This window comes from Melanerpes formicivorus, unplaced genomic scaffold (genome assembly GCF_026170545.1).
Source record: "Melanerpes formicivorus ecotype bairdi unplaced genomic scaffold, bMelFor1.0.p_v2 SCAF_11, whole genome shotgun sequence".
Taxonomy (NCBI): domain Eukaryota; kingdom Metazoa; phylum Chordata; class Aves; order Piciformes; family Picidae; genus Melanerpes; species Melanerpes formicivorus.
This window is the reverse complement of record NW_027142363.1, coordinates 15,874,847-15,897,591: the sequence shown is the minus strand read 5'-3', so window position 1 is coordinate 15,897,591 and position 22,745 is coordinate 15,874,847. Positions and strand designations below refer to the sequence as shown.

Here is a 22,745-nt window from a genome sequence, read left to right as displayed (position 1 = left end):
TTAGTTTATTAGATGGTGTTGGGTGATAGGTTGGTTTTGATGATCTCGAAGATCTTTTCCAACTTGGTTTAGTCTGTTCTGTTCTATCCTGTTCTATTCTATTTTATTCTCTTCTATCCTGTTCTGTTCTATTCTATTTTGTTCTATTCTGTTCTGTTCTGTTCTATTCTATAATAATAATGCATGCTTTAAAAGGAAACACATTGTTTGAATTATATGGAGGACTTTCCAAAACAATGTCATTAAGGCCACTTTCTTTGCAAATACTTCACTGAAAGAATCCTCTGCAGAGCAAATGTGATATAAATTGTCCTGTGAATTTGTACCCAAAGTAGGTTGGGGGGTGGAGGCAATGGCTATGTCCCCTGACCCAACTTTTCATGAGTCTAATGCCTTTTCCATGCTTTATATCCTTCTCAGACATTCTTATTTCAGTGTGTTTAAGTTACTTAATATGAAAAATGTATTTAGATAATTTCTCTATTTTGTATTCCAGTCAACTCTTTATGAGTAAATTTTGAGCTACTGCATTCAACCCTGCCTTGGAAATTTCTTTCATATAAATAGACAAATGAGGAAGTAAAGTATTACGTTAGGAGGGTAATCAGCAAAGTCTGCTGCGTGTAAAATTGTGCTTAAAATAAATAAGTAAACCCCAGCTACTTCCTAGGTTACAAACATTGCAGGTTTTTGGACTATTTGTATTTTCAGATTTTGTTTTAACCTTACCACAGTACACACATGGTGGGAGGGGATCACAAATGCCTTACTTATCAAACTAATTTAGCTCCCATTTCATAACAAGTTTTTCTGTTTCCTCCTTTGTATTGTAAACTGAATTAAACGTTTAAAATTCTTTGTTAAAAGAAATGGAGCCTCTGCAGGGTTGTGGTTAAAAAGCCCAAACCACTGAAGTACTGCCAGAATTTTTGATCATGTAGTAAAAGTATCCTTAAGGTTGCAGTTCCATGTGTTCTATTAATGGTTTTATCAAAAACATTTTCTCTCTGCAGGGGAACTTTGTAGATCACTTGAGCAAACCTTGTGATACTCACTCTCTCTCTGAGATTGGTGGTTTTCTTGTCATCTGGTTTGGTGTTGCCTGTGTTTAATACAAGAATGTATTTTCAGTTTTGCAAAACATGATTCTGGATCCCAGGCTCACATCATCTGCTTTTATTTTTAACATTTGTTTAAGAAACCACTTAGAATAGCAACAGTCCTTGTGGCCTCAAACCAGAAGCTTAAATTGCCTCAGTTCTCACTGGAGTTTACTATATATAGTAGTCTGTCTGCTAGACTCTGGATTCTGCAGGTTGTTGATTAGATGTTCTCTGTATCTCAAATGAAGCCTGCCTTTTCTTAAGAACATCTGGAGACTGAGGTGCTCTTTCTTAGAGATGAAATGCCCTCATTGAACAGGGGGTCTATCAGGTTGTTGTATTGTGATTTCCTGGGGAAGTAAGCCTCCCCCTAATGAGTGGTTGCAGGGTTGATGAGTAACCAATTGCTGGCTTACCTGGTACCTTTATTTCCTGCATAGCTAGCTATGAGTATTATAAAAAACATTTCTGAGATTGAGAATAAGAGAATAGCTATGGGTACTGTGCAGAACAGATGTGAAGATGTAGTGGTAAAAGTAGGATTGGGTATGTGCAATTGGAGGTCATGAGCTAGGCTGGGCTAGGCTGCTCAGAGTAGTGCAAATGGAAGAGTTGGTGCCAGCATAGAAGTCATCGTGGCTGTTTGGATCTGCCTGAGCTTAGGCTGACTATCTGTTTGGTTGATTACATGAAGTGGCTGATAGGAGGTGCAAACCAGTGATCAAATGGGGAAAAATTCAATGAAAGCAGTTGCCAGTAGTGCTTGAGGGTCAGAACTAGTAATAGAGACCAGAACTGTAAGACTTTTAGCCTGTAATATGAGATGTCAGCTGTCTCTTTGCAAGGTGCACATTGCAAGCTACTAGACCAGTGTTAAATTTGATAGGTACAAGAAACTGCCCAAAGACACTGGAAACGTTTAAAGAATATTTTAGAAGAAATATGGGGAGCCCAACAGCCTACCAAATCAAGATGGATGTTTTATTGTTGTCTGTATAGAATGACTATAGCTGAACACTAACTATTTGCATGAATAGTCAAATTCATTTCTTCAAAATCATTAATTGAAGAGAGTATGGACATTTGACTGCTATATTGCAAGCTCAAAATGGTGGTATTGGAGATGCTTTTTGCTTAGCAAATAATGTTAACAGGGGTGTTATTGTTGTTTTGAATGACACTAGAGTGATATTCTTCTGTTCATACTGTTTTAAAATGCACTTAATGGCAGTAATCTGGAAATCCCTATATGACTTGGACTGTTTGTAACAGATTAAAGCACTGTGAATGGGTTAACCTGCCTTTTTTCCCCCAACAGAGAAATGAGGGAAAAGTAACACACACACACAAGCATCTCTGGGTTTGGATAAAATAAAGGGAGTTTGATACAAATGTGATAACATAATGCACAGTTACCTTAGCCTATTTGCATAAAAAGCTCAGTAGAAAGCAATAGCAAGCAGAAGCAAGCGAGCCAAACCACTACATCCATCCCCTTCGTGATGTCATCCCCGAGGGAAAAAGCCAGTCCCTAAAACCTGGCACCCGAAAGCAGCAATCAGAACAGGAAGCCTCTCATATTACAATCTGAACTTCAAGCCCCACAATACTTTGCTTCAGCCAGCACTTCATTTTGAAGCTGGCATGAGGCAGGATGGTATAAATAGCAGCAGATTTAAACTCAACCCATATGTGGGTTTAACAACTGAGTCTCTTTTTGAAGTTGTTCTTCTTAACCTGTGAGGTTTAACATATTTGTGTTTGACCTCATTTCAAGAAGTCTTTGAAAATACCAGTTTATGAAACATTTCTGCAAAGCCTATAAAGTCTGTTACTGTGTCTGAAAGCTGATGTTTGAACACTCAAGTGCATGTGTTGCTATGTGGTGTAGCAGACTTTTTTTTGAGCCTTGGCATATGAAAGTGTAAGGATTTTTTTTAAAGCTGTGTCTCAGCTTCAGCTTCTGACATAACACAACTTTGTCGTTGAGAAGTTTCTGGAGTGGGAAAATGAATTCAAAACATGACTTTACTACCCAGCTGTATGTAACCACATGACTGTATTAAATATAGAACTGAACTCATTGAGCTCTCTAAATAACAGAAGCTAACATCATCTGTCCCTGACATACTAAGTCTAAATTTGAATGTGGTTAGAATTTATACTCTACCTTAAAACTGAAGTTTGTGACAGTTCAAGACCTTACAAAACCCACTGAAACAGAGGAATGTGGAAACTCGTGTACTTGTTATGAACTGTGAGATAATCAGACAGTCTGGAGGAGAATAAAGTAGAGAGGGGGAAGGAAGTTCTTGAAACATGTTTCTGGAGAACTTATTGATGAAGATGGTTACAAGATTATTTTCACTCAGCTGAATGCTTTTCTTTATTGCTCTACATGTTAATTGCATTTGAGAAAGAGAATGTGCCTTTATGGGTAACTCTTACCTCCACACTTTCACTACAATAAAATGATCACATAGCTATACATTTTAAACATAAATAAAATACTAAATAAAAATACTTACTTAGGAAAAAATTCCTTAATGTGTGTAATGTGTACTTGTTGAACTTAAACAATTAAGAGCCCTTGTTACTATACTTGAGTCTGCACTTTATCAACACATAGAGAAATTGAAAAGTTTTTAAACACCATGAGTAAAAATTGACGTGGGGGTAGACAGATGTACTGCTTTATTACATGTATAATGTGAAATGGGATCAGTGTGAACAAAATGAAACACAGCTACTAGAAATAAGTTTGCTGTGTTGCACCACATTCAGCAACATTCTTAGAGTACATGTTTCCGGTGAAAGCTCTGCATTGATCTACAGCAAAGAGGCTGGAAGGATTTAGTGGGTTTAAGAACTGCTGCTGGCCTTACAACTACACTAACAAAATTAACTTGAGTGAACTTGAGTGAATGTGTAGTGAAAACCACAGTTTTCAATATTTTGTGCTAACATATTGTGAAATAACAGCCATAGCTCAGATGTTATTGTTCCATTGTTATTAAAGTGTCATGGATTGAGTTGAACTTGCTGCTGCTATTCATACCACGCTGCAGTCATGCTAGCTTCAAAAAATGAAAGGGCTAATTGGAGCAAAGTGTTATGGAGCTTGAAATTCAGATTGAAACATGGGATGCTTCCTGTTCTGGTTGCTGCTTCTGGGTTCCAGATTCATGAGTGTTGGCTCCATTGCAGTGTGCTGCCCAGGGAGGTGGTGGAGTCACCATCACTGGAGGTGTTTAAGAGGGGACTGGATGAGGCACGTGGTGCCATGGTTTAGTTGATTGGATGGTGCTGGGTGATAGGTTGGACTTGATGATCTCGAAGGTCTTTTCCAACCTGGTCTATCCCATCCCATCCCATCCTATCCCATCCTCCGTTTTCCAGGCACGGTGGGAGTCAGGTAGCTGTGGGTTTTGGTTTTCTGCTGTTTTTCACTGTATTTCACTGTGCTCCTTCTGCAAATAGGCTAAGCTAAGGTTATCGTGCATTGTATTATTAGATTAATTGGATTATTAGCTAAGGTAATTATACATTCATTGTGATTGTGATATATTAAACTCTTATCTCTTTATTTCAACCCTGAGTTTTGTGTGTTACCTCCCCCCTCACTTTTGTGTTGGGGGAGCAAGGAGTTTAGCCATTGTGCTAAACCATTACAGCTTTCTGTCTGTTAAACTTCTTGTTTCTCAGCAGTAAGATTCAGCACAGCACACAGTAAATTAATGTACTAAACATTACAAGGAGAACTGTTGAATCCTGCAGAGATTGCCTTTGTAATCTCACTTTAGGTAGTGATTTACAGATATCCATAGATTACTTTTAAGAGAGGGGATGGGATGAGAATAAGTCGTAAGAAGTGTAAAAAGAATCACTCCTTGGCTCTGTGTTCCGTTGGTGTACTACACTATTACTGATTTTGGGAGATTTATAAATTACTATGAAGTTACTGATAGTAGCTGTAGTATAGGAAAAGAAAATACTGTGAGTTTCTGCAACAGTCTTTGTTTTTATTTAACACTGACATGGTTTAGATGAGGCTGGCAACTGAGCTCCACATAGCTGCCCCTGCAACACTCTGATGGGATGGGAAGGGAAATCAGGCGGAAAAAGGCAAAAAGACTTGGGCTGAGATAAGAATTCAATAAAATAGCACAAAGAGAGAAGAAGCAACAGTAATAACAAAATTACTAATGAAATAATATATAAGGCAAGTGATACAAAATGCAGTACTGAGATGACCTGGCCTGACCCAAGCCGTCTTCCTGATCCTGCCTCATCCACCCTCACTTGCCCCAGCTGCCCCCCACTTACAGCCAGCTATCTTGACTGTGGCTCCTCCCAGCTTACTGTGGAAAAAATGGACCCTATCCTGGGCAAAACCAGGACAAACACAATATTTCATACTTTCATTGACCTGTGGAATGAAACTTTAACATGGTAGTTTCTTGCCTTTTTATTTTGTCTTAAGCAGGCCTTCTTGAGCGTAGCCGTACACGTAAGACTCCATCTGAGTCGCCCATAGTTTGAGCAGGGCTGAAGTAAGGAAAATGGTGCTCTTAAAAAAATGTCCAGTGAGGGCATAAGTTAATAACAGCCTTTAATTCACAGGTGCCTCAGGAGACTACCTTTATTCCTGATGGGAATAAAAGCTATCTTTTATTTTTATATAATACAGACTTCTGAGGGGTTTGTTTGTTACTGTTGCCTGATAGAGAATAAACTCAGCTTCCATTGAATTATTGCAGCAACATTTGGAATATTGATTACAGTACATTTCTTTTATTTATTGAAAGAGAATTGAAATAATTGTAAGCTTTCATCTGTAAATCTTTAACCTTGTGACATCCACAGTTTTAGCTTCACTAGTATGAACCTTTTTTTGAAGTAGCAGTTTTTCCATGTACCTCTTTATTTCAATAAAAACCTTGACCCGAGTCATAACTGCTGCAGTCTTTGTTGTTGCTTAAATGTTAATGCTTTTATTTTCAGATTATTGGTGCTTCTGCACACATTAATACTTTTTATTTTCATTTTATTTAAACAGATTATGACAGTACCAAATGATCCCTATACTTTCCTCTCTTGTGGTGAAGATGGCACTGTAAGATGGTTTGATACTCGAATCAAAACAAGTTGCACAAAAGAAGATTGTAAAGATGTAAGAGTGAAATCTTTTACTAAAGATGACCTAAATGTAGAGCTGTACATCATACAAACATAGGATATGAATTCTGGTAAGGCTTTTAGAAATAATAGGTTTCAGGGTCGTTGGTGGAGATGACAACATGTTTCCCAAGAAACAAAAAAAAGTTTGGGGAGTCTTTTTTTCTTTCCTTTTTGTTTTTTTACCTTTTAATTTATTTTTAGTGGAATGTCTACTTTGGCATTTTTTAGTTCATGAACTTTGGTGTGAAACTTCTGATATGGTTGAAATTTAACCTCTTGCTCCGCTTTATGTTAGTTTCTACAGAGTGCAGGATTGGAGGCAAAAAATAAGCTTTGACAATCATCTGCAGCCCTGTATTCTTGAGCATCCTTTGTCCCACCATTACAGAAAAGAAAAAAAAATATTGATAATTAATTACACTAGGTCAAATTAGGCACTGGTATTATTCCCTTAGAGGGCTAGGTATTTGTAATGTCCGCTGCGTTTTGATTTGAGAGATAGTTTTTCTCCAATTCAATATTAAAACTGACACCAAATTATGTATTACTGCACTCAATTAATTTTATTCTAAATAGGCATTGTGCATATTCACCAGTTCTAGGGGTTTCTTTCTTGATTTTCTTCTATCCAGTTATTTGCTCATATGTGAAATCTATTCTAACCCTTTAAATCAATTTAGACTGTTTCTATGTATTTAGTACTTTCCTCACTCAACAGTTACTCAAGTTTCCATAGGAAAATCCAAGGTGCAAACTAGTTCATAAATCTGCAGTTATTACATTTACCTATTCTGAAATACTTGTTCCTGTACTTTGTTTTGGTTTATTTGACTCCTTTTTAAATTATTATTATTTTGAGGTATAGTTCTTTCTTTGATATTTGCCCTTCTCTGCAGGGACTTTTCTGTTTGATTTATTTACAATCTATCTTCACAGGGCCAAACCTAGCTTTCTCAAAACCCCCTTGACTTGTGTCCTGAAGCAATAAATAGAATGAAGCTTATAATTTTCAGGGTTATTATTTGAATGCTGTGTTTTGGCTTGTTCTAGGATATTTTAATAAACTGCCGGCGTGCTGCCACCTCCGTAGCGATTTGCCCGCCAATCCCGTACTATCTCGCTGTAGGCTGCTCTGACAGCTCAGTAAGAATATATGATCGGAGAATGCTGGGTACAAGAGCAACAGGTAGGAATTATACCTTACAGTAAGCTTTTCTAACCATTTGTAGTTCCAACTTCAGGTTGTTCTTTTCAAAGTAGATAAAATCATAGAATCAACAAAGTTGGAAAAGACCTCAGAGATCATCAAGTCCAACCTGTCACCCAGCACCTCATGACTAACTAAGCCATGGCTTCAAGTGCCACGTCCAGTCCCCTCTTGAACAGCTTCAGGGATGGGGACTCCACCACCTCCCTGGGCAGAACATTCCAATGGCCAATTGCTCTTTCTGGGAAGAACTTTCTCCTCACCTCCAGCCTAAATTTCCCCTGGTGCAGCTTGAGACTGTGTCTTCTTGTTCTGGTGCTGGTTGTCTGGGAGAAAAGACCAACCCCCACCTGGCTACAACCTCCTTTCAGGTACTTGTAGAGGGCAATAAGGTCTCCTCTGAGCCTCCTCTTCTCCAGGCTAAACAACCACAGCTCACTCAGCCTCTCCTCACAGGGCTGTGCTCCGGACCCATCTCCAGCTTCATTGCCCTTCTCTGGACACGTTCAAGTGTCTCAATATCCTTCTTAAAGTGAGTGGCCCAGAACTGGACACAGGACTCAAGGTGTGGCCTAACCAGTGCTGAGTACAGGGCAGAATGACTTATGCAGGCCTGGATGCCATTAGCCTTCTTGGCTACTGGAGCACATTGCTGGCTCATGTTCAGCTGGCCATCAACCAGTACCCCAGGTCCCTTTCTGTCTAGCTTCTCTCCAGCCACTCTGACTGCAGCCTGTAGCAATGCATGGGGTTGTTGTGGCCAAAGTGCAGTAGCTGGCACTTGGGCTTGTTGAATGCCATCATGTAGGACTCTGCTCTTCTGTCCAGCCTGGCAGCGTCCCTTTGCAGAGCTCTCCTACTCTCTAACAGATCAACTCCTGCCCTGAGCTTGGTGTCATCTGCAAACTTACTGATGATGAACTCAATCCCCTCATCCAGATCATCAACAAAGTGTAGACAACAGAGGGGGGAATCAATACAGATGACCAATATGATTTGGTATTGTTCCTTTATTTTTCCAATATTGTTTGAGTATAGTGCAAGCATAGTACAGTGCTGATAGTAGTGCTGACAGGCTAATAAAAGAAGAAGGAAGAAGTGCGTATTAAGGGCACCTTTACAACTTATATAAACTCGGAGAGCATCGCTGGCATAGCTTCATTGGTTCCTCACTTGTGACCACACACTGTACTACTATTGATTATTGGTTAAACTAGTAATAACACATGAGGTTGTTGATGCACACGTGTGTCCTGTTACTCCAAGATAACTCTCTGTGTTTATAGCTACCACTGTCCTGCTTTAGTTACATGGTGCAGGCACAGCACTATTCTGCTACACTGCTAGCCACTTCTGCACCCATGCTGGACACGGCCTACCACCATTTCAGGCTCTAGGCCTACACTGCCAGATTGCTCACACTGCTTGTTGCCACCATTACCACAAATAAAGATATTGAACAGGATGGGGCGCAGCACTGATCCCTGGGTGACACCACTAGTGCCTGGCTGCCAGCCTGGATGAGGCACTTGGTGTCATGGTTTAGTAGATTAGATGGTGTTGGGTGATAGGTTGGACTTGATGATCTCGAAGGTCTTTTCCAACCTGGTCTGGTCTATTCTATTCTATTCTATTCTATTCTATTCTATTCTATTCTATTCTATTCTATTCCATTCCATTCCCTATCCCTATCCCTATCCCTATCCCTATCCCTATCCCTATCCCTATCCCTATCCCTATTCTTTCTATCCCATCTTAATGCAGAAGTTCCAGGCTATGTAGCCTTCCTCTAATCCTCTGTTGTTGGATGTTAAATAGTATACTGAAGCAGTTGAAAATCTGCAATAGTAAATGTGCCATTTCTGTCTCTTTTGCCACGCCACCTTTTATTTATTTATTTATTTATGTATGTATGTATTTCTAACAGGGAATTACGCTGGCAGGGGCACTGTTGGAATGGTGGCACGTTTTGTTCCTCCTCATCTCAGCAACAAATCCTGCAGGGTAACGTCTCTGTGTTACAGTGAAGATGGTCAAGAGATCCTCGTTAGTTACTCCTCAGACTACATATACTTGTTTGATCCCAAGGACGACACAGCGCGAGAACTTAAAGTTCCTTCTGCTGAAGAGAGACGTGAAGAGGCAAGTGATGAAGCTGAGCTGCATGCATGCTTGCTTTTTTTTTCCTAGTGGCACACAGTTGTCTTTCCCTTTTAGATCAATCTTCAGTTGTTGCAGTTCATAGTTTGAGGTGTGCCAAGTAGATTGCTACAAAATTTGCAGGTTTACAATATTTGGGTTTATATAGTGTTTTGTCACCTTCTGGTTTTCTTTCTTGTTTGGTTTCATTCACTTAAAGATGAGAATGCATCTATGTGAACCTCAGGTTATAAGACCAGCAGGGGTGGCAGGTTATTCTTGTAGTTGAGGCATAGTCTGTTGCTTTCCTTGCCACCAATGGCATGTTCCTTGAAATCAAGTATAAATACTATGTCTTGATGACAGAGATGAAGAGAGGTTTAGATTGAGGAGGGAAGCCACTCCTACTGATCAGTAGTAAAAGTTTTGGCAGTGTAACCAAAACACCACAAGTTTTTCAGCTATAATGATGCTGACCCTTGTAGTCTAAATTTTTTGATTAATATAAAATTAATCTCTTTAACTCCTTTGTATCCTAAGTTCATTACCTTTAGTCTGAGACAGGAGCCTCAACAGAGATTACAATGAGTTGTCAGTATCCTGCTATTTTCAGCTGGAATATGAGGGTGATAATGATGACTGTGATTTCTTCTTTGTATTTGCTGAGACGAGCATCATGATGATGTTTTCTTCCTCCTTTTTCTTAGAATCTATTTGGAGGCCATTTTTACACATTTTCCAGCACACTTTACATGATGTATTTTCTTCATTTGTCAGACACTATGGCATGGTTTTGCTTTTAAGTGCTCTCTGTCCTTTTTGTTGTCCCTAAACCAGCTGTTGCTTGTGTCCAACTTTTATAATGCAGGTAACAGTCATGTGTGAGTTGCTGAGATATCTCTGGTATTCTCATGTGTCCACATCTGCAGGATATTGCTCTCAGCCTGAGCCTCTACTACTTTGTGCTCCATCAATATCCTGTAGCAATAGGTATTTTTTTTCTTGCAGTTTAGCTAGCTGACATTCTTATACATATCAAAGTTGGTACACCACACATCTGTGCAAAACTAAAGCAAATTAGGTGTAATTGCCTGGTCACTAGACAATTGCTTTTGCAGCTAAATAAGCTAACAAAAGAATGGGCTAAGCAAGTGAAATCCAGATAAAACCTGACAAGTGTGAGTCTTCATATTAAGTGTTGGTTTCATATTAAGCCTGTGGCCTGTTGCTAGCAATGAGCATCCTGTATTTACCAGGCCATAGGCTGCTGTTATTAGTGCAAGTATTATTGATTAGAAGGGGCTGTAGATTGATAGTGTGAAGGAGGAATGTCCAGCTGAGTTACCTTGTTACCTCACTGAGGCAGGAGAAAACAAAGAGGAACCCAGAAAAATTATGTGATGCACAAATGGCTCTGCCCTTCTCCTTTTCTTCTGCATAATTTTGATTTTGAAGTAATTTGGTGGAGATTCAACTGCCCGGTTGTTAGAGAAAAAGATGATTGTGGCCACCTGTGTGTTCTTTTGTGACCCTGTGTGACCCTATGTGTTCTTTGGTTTTGTAGGTGAAGAATATGGCCTGTAATCTCTTCTTACCACATGAATTTTTCCTTAAATGCTATTTTTGCTTCAGCCTGGTTTTAGGTTGTGTAGAGCAGAAAGAATGTAAACCTTTCTTCCTGAATCTATTGGATCCTGAAAGTTAGCACTTTAATATTCTGTCACCACAGGGGTGTTAAATTTAATTTAAAACTTGTCAGCACAACTATTCACTTTTTTTTTTCTAGAGCCAGAAGTATCCAGCCAATAAACTTAATTTCAAACTCTGGTTTGGCTGTCTGAATGTTCAAAGCACTATCTGTTTCTCTTCAAGCCACTGAAAGTAAAACTACCTATAGAGTACTTGTATTTCCTGCTGAGGGAAAAAGTTGTAAAAGTTTTAAACCCCACAATGATTAAAAAGTCAAGATCATTTTCATAGAATGTCTCTATTTTGTTAGTGTCCAGTTGCTTGATTTGGGGTTTTTTGCTTAATTGCAAATCCACATTTCATTAAAATGAAGCTGCCATGTAGTTTTTAAGTACACTTAAGTACACTGTATAAAATAAAGCCTGTGTTGGTTCTGAGTGTTGTTGATTTGGAATGATCAACTTCTGTTTAGCTAAACCTCTTGCATTCTGTTGATGCAGCATTGTGATGATTCCTAGCTGCTCCAAACATGCAGCTGCTGCATAGCTGCTCCCATGCAGTGCTACAGGCTGGGGTCAGACTGGTCCCCAGCCAGGCAGAAAAGAACCTGGGGGTGCTGGTTGACAGCTGACTGAACATGAGCCAGCAGTGTGCCCAGGTGCCCAGGAAGGCCAGTGGCATCCTGGCCTGCATCAGAAATAGTGTGGCCAGCAGGAGCAGGGAAGTCATTGTGCCCCTGTACTCAGCACTGGTTAGGCCACACCTTGAGTCCTGTGTCCAGTCCTGGGCCCCTCAGTTTAGGAAAGATGTTAAGATGCTGGAAGGTGTCCAGAGAAGTGCAACAAAACTGGGGAGGGGTCTGGAGCACAGCCCTGTGAGGAGAGGCTGAGGGAGCTGGGGTTGCTTAGCCTGGAGAAGAGGAGGCTCAGGGGAGACCTTCTTGCTCTCTACAACTACCTGAAAGGAGGTTGTAGCCAGGTGGGGGTTGGTCTCTTCTCCCAGGCAACCAGCACCAGAACAAGAGGACACAGTCTCAAGCTGCACCAGGGGAGGTTTAGGCTGGAGGTGAAGAGAAAGTTCTTCCCAGAAGGAGTAATTGGCCATTGGAATGTGCTGCCCAGGGAGGTGGTGGAGTCGCTGTCCCTGGAGGTGTTCAGGGCATGGCACTTGAAGCCATGGTTTAGTTAGTCATGAGGTGTTGGGTGACAGGTTGGACTTGATGATCTCTGAGGTCTTTTCCAACCTTATTCATTCTATGATTCTGTGACATTTGGCTTTGTTCTGTTTTTTAATTTTTTAGTTTATTTTTTTGGGCACCGCTATGAATTCACGTGGCTTAAGGAAATCCAGACGCTGCATTTACATTGAGACTTAGAATTCTGTTCTGTCCAACATGAATAGCTTTGTTATGCCTTCTTGCTTTTAAATTCTATTTTAAATGTTTTTCTTCCTCATAGTTACGACAGCCTCCTGTGAAACGTTTGCGTCTCAGAGGGGATTGGTCAGACACTGGACCAAGAGCAAGGCCTGAGAGTGAGCGCGAAAGAGACGGTAAAGTATTTGCATGTTTGCAGTTAGAGGGGAGTTGTTCTCTTGGATGGTGTGTTTTGTTTTGGTTGGGTTTTTTTGTTGCTTTTTTTGGGGGGAGGGGGTGTTTGTTTTATTTTAGGTTTTATTTTCCAATTGTTCTTAAGTATTCCTGAAACATGTAAGTGCTTCAGATTATACTGCCTGTGTTTTAGGATTCAGACATGTCTTAAGAGAATTCCCTTAGAATTTAACACTGCAGTGATTTTTAAAATGTCTAAATTGAAAAGATTCTTACCAGAAAAAAATTGTCGCTTCAGTTAGGCTGATGCAAATCAAGGGAAGCTTACTGCCTTGTCATTGGTCAGGTAGTAACAGAAATTAATACATAGGCTTTCGTGGTCAGGTCTTATTCTGCATTCAAAGTTACAAATAAAATACTCTGTAATGGTTACAGCAGAGAACTGAGAACTGAAATTCAGAGCAATAGGATGCTAAGATTCTTTCAATTTTTTGTGAAACAAATGTAGTGGCTAAATTCACATGCCTCTATTTTAGTGTTTGAAATACATGGCTCAGTTACTTGAAGCTTCAGTAGTTCAAACATTTCCAAAGTTCTGCTGTTGGACAAGATACACCAATGCAGGGCAGTGAAGGCTTTGGCATTCATTTCACTCTTCAGCTAAGGATGTGTTTCTGTTTAGACCCAGCAGGTTACAGGGGTACAAGTATTTGGTTCTCTTAAATCTGTCTCCCTTTTCTTCCTATCACTTCCCTTTCCAGATTTTCTGTGTTGGTTTTCTCATCTTCCTGATTCCCCAAACTAGAACTGTCTAGCTGTATCAGACTCATGGTCTATGTAGAGTATGATTCTGTATCCAACACAGGCAGTAAGAGGTGCTATTGAAGCAGCCAACATGAGTCTGTCCTCTTACCCTAGTCTGTCATCTTTGTTGCTCCCCCAATACTTGGAATTTAAAGGGTTAGAAGTGCTAGAGGGCACATTCCCATCTGTTCCTTTAGAATCTGCATATAGGTTTATTGCATGTGAGTTTCTGTAGTTCTTTTATGAACCTGTTGCTAATATTTCCTATGGCAAAAAATTCTGGCAGTTCAGTGCCACTGTGTAAAGGAGGAATACCTTATTTACTGTCTTTTAAACTGCTCTCTTGGTTTCATCACGTGCCTTCTTAATCTAGTATTGCTGGATTTGATTATTGAGAGGTTTACATTCTGCTTACCTGGTGCTTTGATTCCACAGACTGTATTTATACATGCCCTCCTATTAGGAACAATTCTACTATAAATTTTTACAGGTTTTTCCCATCAAAGTCAGTTGTGGGCTTTGTGTTTACACAAAGTTACTTTTTGTTGAAGTTCTTTTTTCAACCAAGTATCTTCAGTGTCCTTTTAGCTGTTTATTATTTCTCCATAGCTGTTTACTATTTCTCATCTAGCTGATAATAATATTTCTGCATAATATGAAGCAAATCTGCTGGGTGAAAAAATAAAGCCTGTAAAAAGGCAACTCCTCCAGTATAGACAATGGAAGGTTGGGGAAAGGTCTTGAGCACAAGCCCTATGACGAGAGGCTGAGGGAGCTGGAGTTGTTTAGCCTGGAGAAGAAGAGGCTCAGAGGAGACCTTATTGCTGTCTACAGCTACCTGAAAGGAGGCTGTAGCCAGGTGAGGTTTGTTCTCTTCTCCCAGGCAACCAGCACCAGAACAAGAGGACACAGTCTCAAGCTGCACCAGGCGAAGTTCAGGCTGGACATTAGGAAGAAGTTCTTCAGAGAGAGAGTTGTGTGCCATTGGCATGTGCTGCCAGGGTGGTGGTGGAGTCCCTGTCCCTGGAGGTGTTCAAAGGGAGACTGGACTTGGCACTTGAAGCCATGGTTTAGTTAGTCATGAGGTGTTGGGTGATAGGTTGGACTTGTTCATCTCTGAGGTTTTTTCCAACCTTATTCATTCTATGATTCTATGATAAGAATTTCTTCCTAAGATCCAATCTAAACCTATTCTCCTTCAATTTAAATCCATTCCCTTTGTCCTGGTGGACACTCTTGTAAAAAGTCCCTCGCCAACCTGCCTGTAGGTTCCCTTCGGGTATAAGAAGGCAATAAGGTCTCTTGGAGTCTTCTCCAGGCTGAGCAATCCCAATTCCCTTAGCCTATCCTTATAGCAGAGGTGTTCGTCCTGCTCCTGGATCATCTTTGTGGCCTTCCTCTGGACCTGTTCCAAGAGATCTCTGTCCTTCTTACAGTGGGGACACCAGAACTGGACACAGTATTCGGGGTGGGGTCTCACAAGAGCATCCTGGTATTTTTACCTGATTTCTTCCTTTTGGGGTTGCAGTGCCTTTAACAAGTGTTCTGCTTTGAGCAGAATTACATAAATTTCACCATGCAGGTGTACAAAAGCTCCAGGTAATTGTGAAGCAGCAAAGGAGGTGATTTAGGGGATTGTAAATTGCACAGCTTACAGTGCAGGGGTTCTCTATGGAAGAAAAGAATGTTGGGGAAAAGTAAACACTTTTGTAAACTTGCAAATAAAACTTTAGCATTGCTTGTTTTACAGGGGAGCAAAGTCCTAATGTCTCTCTAATGCAGAGGATGTCAGATATGCTGTCAAGATGGTTTGAAGAAGCTAGTGAAGTTGCACAAAGCAATCGAGGACGAGGAAGGTCACGTTCCAGAGGTGATTTCCTTCTTTTCAAGAGTAATAATTCCAACAGAAAGTATGTACTGGATGTATAGACCTTGAATGTAAGCCTTTGTGAGCTGTAAACTAAAACATTGTCAATTCACTCTGAAGACCTGAGCACACTTACTTGCCATATGAATGGTAATGCAAAAGGATCTTTAGAGGCAGTTGAATGTTTACCTTTGGCCCCTTGTTTTTTTCCCTCTTTTATGTTTAATCAAAGGTGGGACTAATCGGACAGACGCTCCGACTGCTACTAACATGCCACCTAGTACTGAATCAGAAACTGCAATGGAAGTAGATGGTTCTGAACAACTTCCATCTTCCTCCTCCTCTACAATGTCAGCCCAAGCTCCTTCAACATCGTCTTCAACAGAAAGTCCCCCTTCAACTTCATTATTATCCTCTCCCGATAATGAACAAAGGCCTTCTTTAGGGGCCTCAACTCAACCTGTGCTCCATCAGTCTGGTGAGAAGAAATCCATCTTGTCATTGTTTATGAAAAATGCTTTCAGTAAGAAAAAACTTTATGTTGGGATATTCTGAGTAATTGATCTCAATCTGCACATCCTTCATAAGACTAGGTATTTTATAGTTACCAAGTGACTGCAGCTGTGGTTTACATAAAGAGTAACACCATCGACTGTGTATATGTGTGCCTGAAGAAAGAGTGTCAAAGGGAAGAACCACTATTGTCTTTTGAAGTATAAACTTGAAAAAATACTGCTTATTTTTTCTAAACTTACTCCCTAAGTAGTCATTCCTTCTTCATCTGTGGCTGTAGCAGCATCAGTGCAATGAATAGCACAATCTATGCCTGTTACAATCAGAGTAACAGAGAATATTTCCTTCAGCAGGAATCTACATACTCAACACTTCAGATTCAGCAATATTATTCTTTTGCTTCTCAGAAGTATCTGGATAGCAGGGCCCACCTCATATTATACTCCATTACAGGTTAATAAATGATATTTCATATTGCTGTTTTAAGTTTGTAAATCTTGAAGAAGCTCTTCTGTATTTAACCAGACTTAGAATCTTACTGTGGAGAAATGAGTAAAGTATATTTTAATTTTGGAAATTTATTTGGGTAGCAAAGAGCACCTCATGCTTTGGCTTGCCCTTTTCCATCTCTGTGTGGAAAAAAGATGCCACAGCCTTTAGAGTTAAATATTTGTATAAGAGTTTATTTTTACTTTTCAAAAATGACTTTCTAAACCTCACAGCTGTGGTGAAAAGGCTCACGTGGTCCAAAATCATCTACAGGTTCAGACCTGTTTATCTTAAAATCCTGTGTTTGTTGCATAAATTCACCTTTTGGCTGTACCAATTCTGTTGTAAACAGTCAAGGTCTTTGTCATGGGAAAAGGTAACTGATAGCATCTTCAGGCCCTAAATTGGATTAAAGGAGAGATGGGGCTTTCCCAGGGAAGGTATGCCATTCAATGTACTGTGACTGGTGCAGCCAAAATCTTTGAGACAGGTGAGGAATGGTATCTGAATGACAGAGAATCTAAAGACATATGTTGACATTCATTAAATGTATCATTCTCACCCTTTAAAACCTTGAAACTAGTCTGATACTTACTTAAAGGAAATAAACAGTGAGCATAAGTGTGACAGTACACACAGTCCAGATACTATCTCTGTAGTGAGTGAATGGTAGAAAATTTATTTGCTAGCAGAGGATTTTATTCACCTGTATTTTCTATTAGTATTAGTGTCAGTTTGCTGCAGTCTCAAGTTTTTCCCAATACACACTCAAAAAATGAAGGAGTACTCTAATTCAGTGTCACCCTGTTTAGCAGCCACTATTGTTGGTACAGGGAGACAACCACTAAAGAACACACATACCATTGCCAGAGTTCATTTTGATCTATTTATTTATTAATGTCACTGGTCAGGAGAGTATGTCCCATATTAAAATAATTGCTTCAAGCTATGTCACTGAAAATTTGTGGGGTGCATAATGATAATACACTAAAAAGCATTTCTGGAATTACAATGCATTTTCTCTCCTGCATTTTAAAGAATGCATGCTGACTAGGAGCGGTGTTTTCCTCTGTTTTCTCTGAAGCTGTCTGAATTTCTAAGCAAAAGTTTATTCTGCTGTAATGAAGCTGAAGTTGTTACTTCTTAATCCAGCTCTTCCTCTTTTCCAGTGTTACTTTGGACTAAGACTTTCCATATATACAGTTTTGAAAGGGTGGTTGTGTTTGTTTCATTGACAGACAGTGGATATTTTTTTAATCTACTATATAATATTAATCTACTATATAATATTATATAATCTATCTATAATCTACTATATATAATCTATACTATATACATATATAATCTATACTATCTATAATCTACTATATATAATCTATACTATCTATAATCTATTACTATAATCTATCTAGAATCTACTATATAATATTGACACCCTAAACAGGGTGTCAGGGTGTCAGATTGGCTACCGAGTCTTAAAACAAAAAAGAAAGAAAATCATTACTGCTCCCTATTCCTCCACCCAAATTCAAAACCAACAGATACAAACCAAGCAAACTCTCTGGTATTCTTTATTGATGTATGCAGTTTTTTAGTGTTAGGACAAGGTGTCATCTTTAAATTGCCTAAATTCAGAGTAGAGTAGAATTAACCAGGTTGGAAAAGACCTTCGAGATCATCAAGTCCAACCTATCACCCAACACCATCTAATCAACTAAACCATGGCACCAAGTGCCTCATCCAGGCTCTTTTCAAACACCTCCAGTGATGGTGACTCCACCACCTCCCTGGGCAGCATATTCCAATGGCCAATCTCTCTTTCTGGGAAGAACTTCTTCCTAACATCCAGCCTAAACCTCCCCGGTGCAGCTTTAGACTGCTTGATCTTCTCTAGTTTATGCACTTTTAAAGTGCTTCAGTTGCTGTAAAACAAATCTTTGGGTAACATGGACATGTTCAATGAGAGGGGAAGCTCCTAGGCAGAAGGCACAGGTTACAGCAGAGCAGTAGCAGTGTGGATATGAATAGTTGGCTTGAATGAGAATTTCCATTGTGCAGTGTTTGTATGCTCATGTAACCAATGACTGCTCAGTTATGAGATTTTGTTTACTTATAGTCTCTAGTCTGTAAATGTGAAAACACTGCACTCTGCATCAAGCACAGGATTCCCTGAGTTTGTGTAGCTGCATTTAGAGGTGAATAAAACCTACTTTTTAGGGTTGCAGGATGGGGTTAGTAGAGTAGCTTTAATACAGTGGGGTGGAGTAGGAAAACCAGCTAAAACTGTGTTGTAAAAGATGGGTGACTGGAGAAGCATTTTGGAAAATGGAAGAAGGAAAGTGAGATGCTTTCAGCCATTATTTTGCATTAAGTAGTGGTAGATAAAAGATAAACCCCAATATTAACTTTCTTGCTCTTTTTGGCCCTTTCAGTGGAAGTCATTAATTCAATTCTTGTATCAGTTTTAAGGTGGTGTACTTTTAAACCATCAAAAAGCATCACATAAAACAAACTATAAAATAGAATAATGCCTTTTCTTCCCCACAAATAATATTCTAGATACACATTGGTATAGTTGAGAGAGGGAGAGTAGCAGGGCAATTGACTAATGAGGACAAAGCCTAATCTTAATTTGCCTTCTAATATAAGGTAACTTTTATTTTAGGTTTTGAATGGGAAAGTAGCAATAGCTGGTTGGATTTTTTTTCTTTCTATTTCTTCACTTCATTTGCTAGCAGAATAAACATTTACTTAGAAATTCTGAAATGTGTGAAAATGTGGTGTTATATTCCAGATAGCTATCTCTTCATATTTTGAATTGTAGCTCTTGTTACATCTTAAATTGTAACTGTGGACTGAGTGGAACTGAGTCAGCTGCAAGTACTGAAAACTGCAAATTTAGACATCATTGAAATTTCCTTTGAAACCATTTCTAGACTGTTTGGAGTTGTAATTTCCATAAATGTTCATGGCACATGAAAACTGTGCACAGAAAATCTCTTTGATGCCATGTCTCGTCTAGGGAGTATAGATTTCCTTCTTTTACACCTCATCAACCACAAACTGGCAGGATACATTTTCCCAGAGTAGTATTAGACTGAGGATGTTAGAGCTCATAACTATTCAACATTAACTGGTGCTTGCCACTAACTTTTGATTGATTGGATTCTGTCTTTGTGCTTGGTTATGACAGAAGATTTAAAATGTGCTTTATAAATATTCTGTAGTTCCTATTCAGTAGGTGAATAAGAGCTACAGGATATTTATAAAGCTGTTGCCTGGATGAAAGGCTGTATGCCAGTGTAATGCTCTCCAGTATTTTAAGATTTAAGATTTTACTATTTTTCCTTTGCCATTTTCCTCAGACCTACAAAATACTCCAAAGTGCCCTTCATATACTTTCAGGGTAGGTCTAGGCTTGCCCTTTGTAGCAGAGTTAACTAGAGCATTTGATGTGAATATTTGACTCTGAATTAGCCTCTCTAGCCTATTATATTATAGATGAGAGTAGTTCAGCAGTAGTTCAAGTCAATGTTGTGCTTCAGCTGTTGCTAATAAGGGCACAATGTGTACTGTGTAAAGAGAAGCACTTGCATAGGAAGAATTGAAAATGACTTGGATGTGTACTTTTACAGGAGTTTGCAAAAAGCCCTGTTAATCCCAGAGTGGACTGCTACGTGCCAACGCGCTGTCGCTGGCAAATTAATAAGGGGCAAAATAAGAAAAATAGTGAAGTCTATAATGATGGAACTGAAAAAATAGTCTGTTAAGAGACTTATACTAAGAATTGGGTTTAGTATAATAAACTACTTTCTCTGTAGCACCATGTAATGCTGTTTTTAGACTTTGGACCCTCACTCACTGGCAATGTCTGATTTAAATGAGAGTCCACGGTAAACTGTATTTTGGTTAGATGCTGTTCTGCCACCTGTTTCTGTAGTCCCAAGTTTTTTTCACAGGTTTGTTTTGATCAAAATTGTGCTAAATTTCATGCATTTAGGAAGAGAAAAAAAAAATCAGTAGTTTTTAATAGTGTCTAGATGTTAGTACATTATTTACATTAATTTTGTCACTGTAATTGCACTTAGTATCTGTTGCTTGTCTCTTGATCAGTCCCCTGCCCCTCTTCCCTGTTCTGTATATTGCATGTTCAGTGCTTCTTTGTTTTACATACTTTTGTTTTTTTTCCCCTTCCCTCCTGCTTCCCCCTCCCTGTTTGTCAGAGTTAATGGGACCTGAGTTAGCTATAATCCGTAGGGGTCTACAGCGACTGAGACTGAGGAAGGCAGAGCAACAGAGACAGCGAGAGCTAGCTGAGGGTTCAGCGCCACAGTCATCTTCCTCTGATCAGTCTTCCTCTAAGGGCTCCTCACAGGACCCTCAGACATCAGGTTGTCATTTGTCAAGGTTTCTTAAGCAGCTAACATAGTATATAGTTTGTGCTGCTGTTATTTGCTGAGATGCTTCTCTTCCAGAACAAGACAGTTAACGCATTTGCTGCTTGTTTTACCTTGCATGTGGTGGTGGTGATCATCACATGGTTAGGGAAAGAATAACAACGAGAGTGTTTGTTTATCTAATGTGTTTGGATTATACAGCTACAAGATACTCTATGAAGAAAGTTTCCTAGGTGCATGGTATTGGATATGTGCAATATTTGTTAGAGCAGTTGAGCAGGGAGTTGCTGTGTCCTGAATAGAGTAAGGTACTTACACAATTGAAGTTTTCATGTTAATTGCACTGAATCATAATATTTAAGACTTTGCTTTTGTTTAGCATATGTTCTAAATCAGTAAACCAGAATTTTGGCAGTCTTAAATGCTATGCTTTTACAATGAGTGTAGTGAAAATACTTGAAACAAGGCAAAGTCCCCAGATACACCCTCCTGCTTTGAACACAATGACTATTCAGTTTGTCATCCTCTTTCTCTTGCCTTACTGAGATTAAAAAATGTTACAAGAAAGCTTTGGAGATTTGAGAAGATTAGGGTAGAAGCATGCATATGAATAAAGAGGTATACCATAAAGCATAAACTCGAAGCAAAACTCTGTTATGGCACCATGTTAAAAAAGACTAAGTTGCATGCTGTGTGAAAAATCAGCAGGTTTTTGTGTTCCAAAGCAATGGCTGGCAGTGTTGCTTCTGTGAGGAAATTTTGTGACAACTGAGGTGTGGCTAAATTACTGATACGGATTGTCATACGTGCACAGCTTTGCTTGCTATGGTTCAAGCTATTAATTTATCTAGAGCCTTTTACAGAACAAGTTGATGTAACACTGGCTAGTGCTGTAGTTACAGTATGTAGTTGTTGAATTTTTAATAACTCTCTACACTAGAAAATCTACAGTGAGTTTTCAGAATGTTGGAAACCAGTAAATCCTGGAGGGCTGTGTGCTTGTCCTAGAGGTGGCGGCCAGAGGTGCTTGTAACTTCTAGCAGAGCAAGAAAAAGAACAGTAGCAGTGTTCTTGGCTGCAGTTTCCTGCCAGGTAAAAAACCCCAACCCTACAAACACCAAATTACTGAAAAGCAGAGTGAACATCAGAATTTTTGAACTCAAGGATACGTATTGATACAGGCAAAACTGTATCTAACATTTGCAGTCAACAGATTTAGGTCTTCCAATTTGATTTGGAATGACTTCAAATCAATTTATTTTTTTGCTAGATTGTTTCCCATTGAATTGAAATAGTGAAGAAAAAAAAATTGGTTGCAGTCATATCTGCAGGATTTTCACCTGGAGGTAATACCTGTGGATATTTTACTACCTCTGAAGTGAGTGTGGTCTGGGTTTCACTTGATTCTTTCTTAGTTGTCCTTCAAGGATGAAATGTAATTCTTTACTCCCACTTCCTTGTGGGTCAGCATACTGTAGGATCCATGCTGACACAGATTTGAAGCTTTAAGCCAAGTAATTGCTTTGACAGCTCAAAGGAGTCAACTCATTAGGATGTTTGTGGTTTAATTTTTTTCTGCTGTTTGGTCTGATTGCCAGAATTTGTTGGTTTCAGCATTATAGACAGTGGAAGAGTTAAAATGAGGAATTCAAATGTAAGTATTTAATGTCAATTATTCATCAAAAATTTGGTTAAAAAATATCTTTTCATTTCTACTTCTATGTGTAAATACAAGAAATTCCTGTTGTGCTTCATCAGCTTCTTGTATGTATTTCATAGAATCATAGAATGCATCAGGTTGGAAGGG

General features: G+C 39.2%; 1 protein-coding gene across 5 annotated transcripts in view; it reads left to right on the top strand.

Moving 5' to 3' along the window:
• DCAF6 (DDB1 and CUL4 associated factor 6) overlaps positions 1–22,745 on the top strand; it is a 95,798-nt gene that overhangs the window by 31,773 nt on the left and 41,280 nt on the right. For 3 of the 5 annotated variants that reach the window (XM_068144652.1, XM_068144651.1, XM_068144654.1), the window contains exons 5-10: positions 6,163–6,276; positions 7,335–7,470; positions 9,419–9,633; positions 12,777–12,870; positions 15,423–15,542; positions 15,772–16,017. In XM_068144652.1, coding sequence (XP_068000753.1) covers positions 6,163–6,276; positions 7,335–7,470; positions 9,419–9,633; positions 12,777–12,870; positions 15,423–15,542; positions 15,772–16,017 — 925 coding nt within the window. Of the gene's footprint in view, positions 1–6,162; positions 6,277–7,334; positions 7,471–9,418; positions 9,634–12,776; positions 12,871–15,422; positions 15,543–15,771; positions 16,018–20,764; positions 20,933–22,745 lie in introns of all 5 variants that reach the window. The other 2 variants (XM_068144649.1, XM_068144650.1) reach the window with 1 other exon arrangement.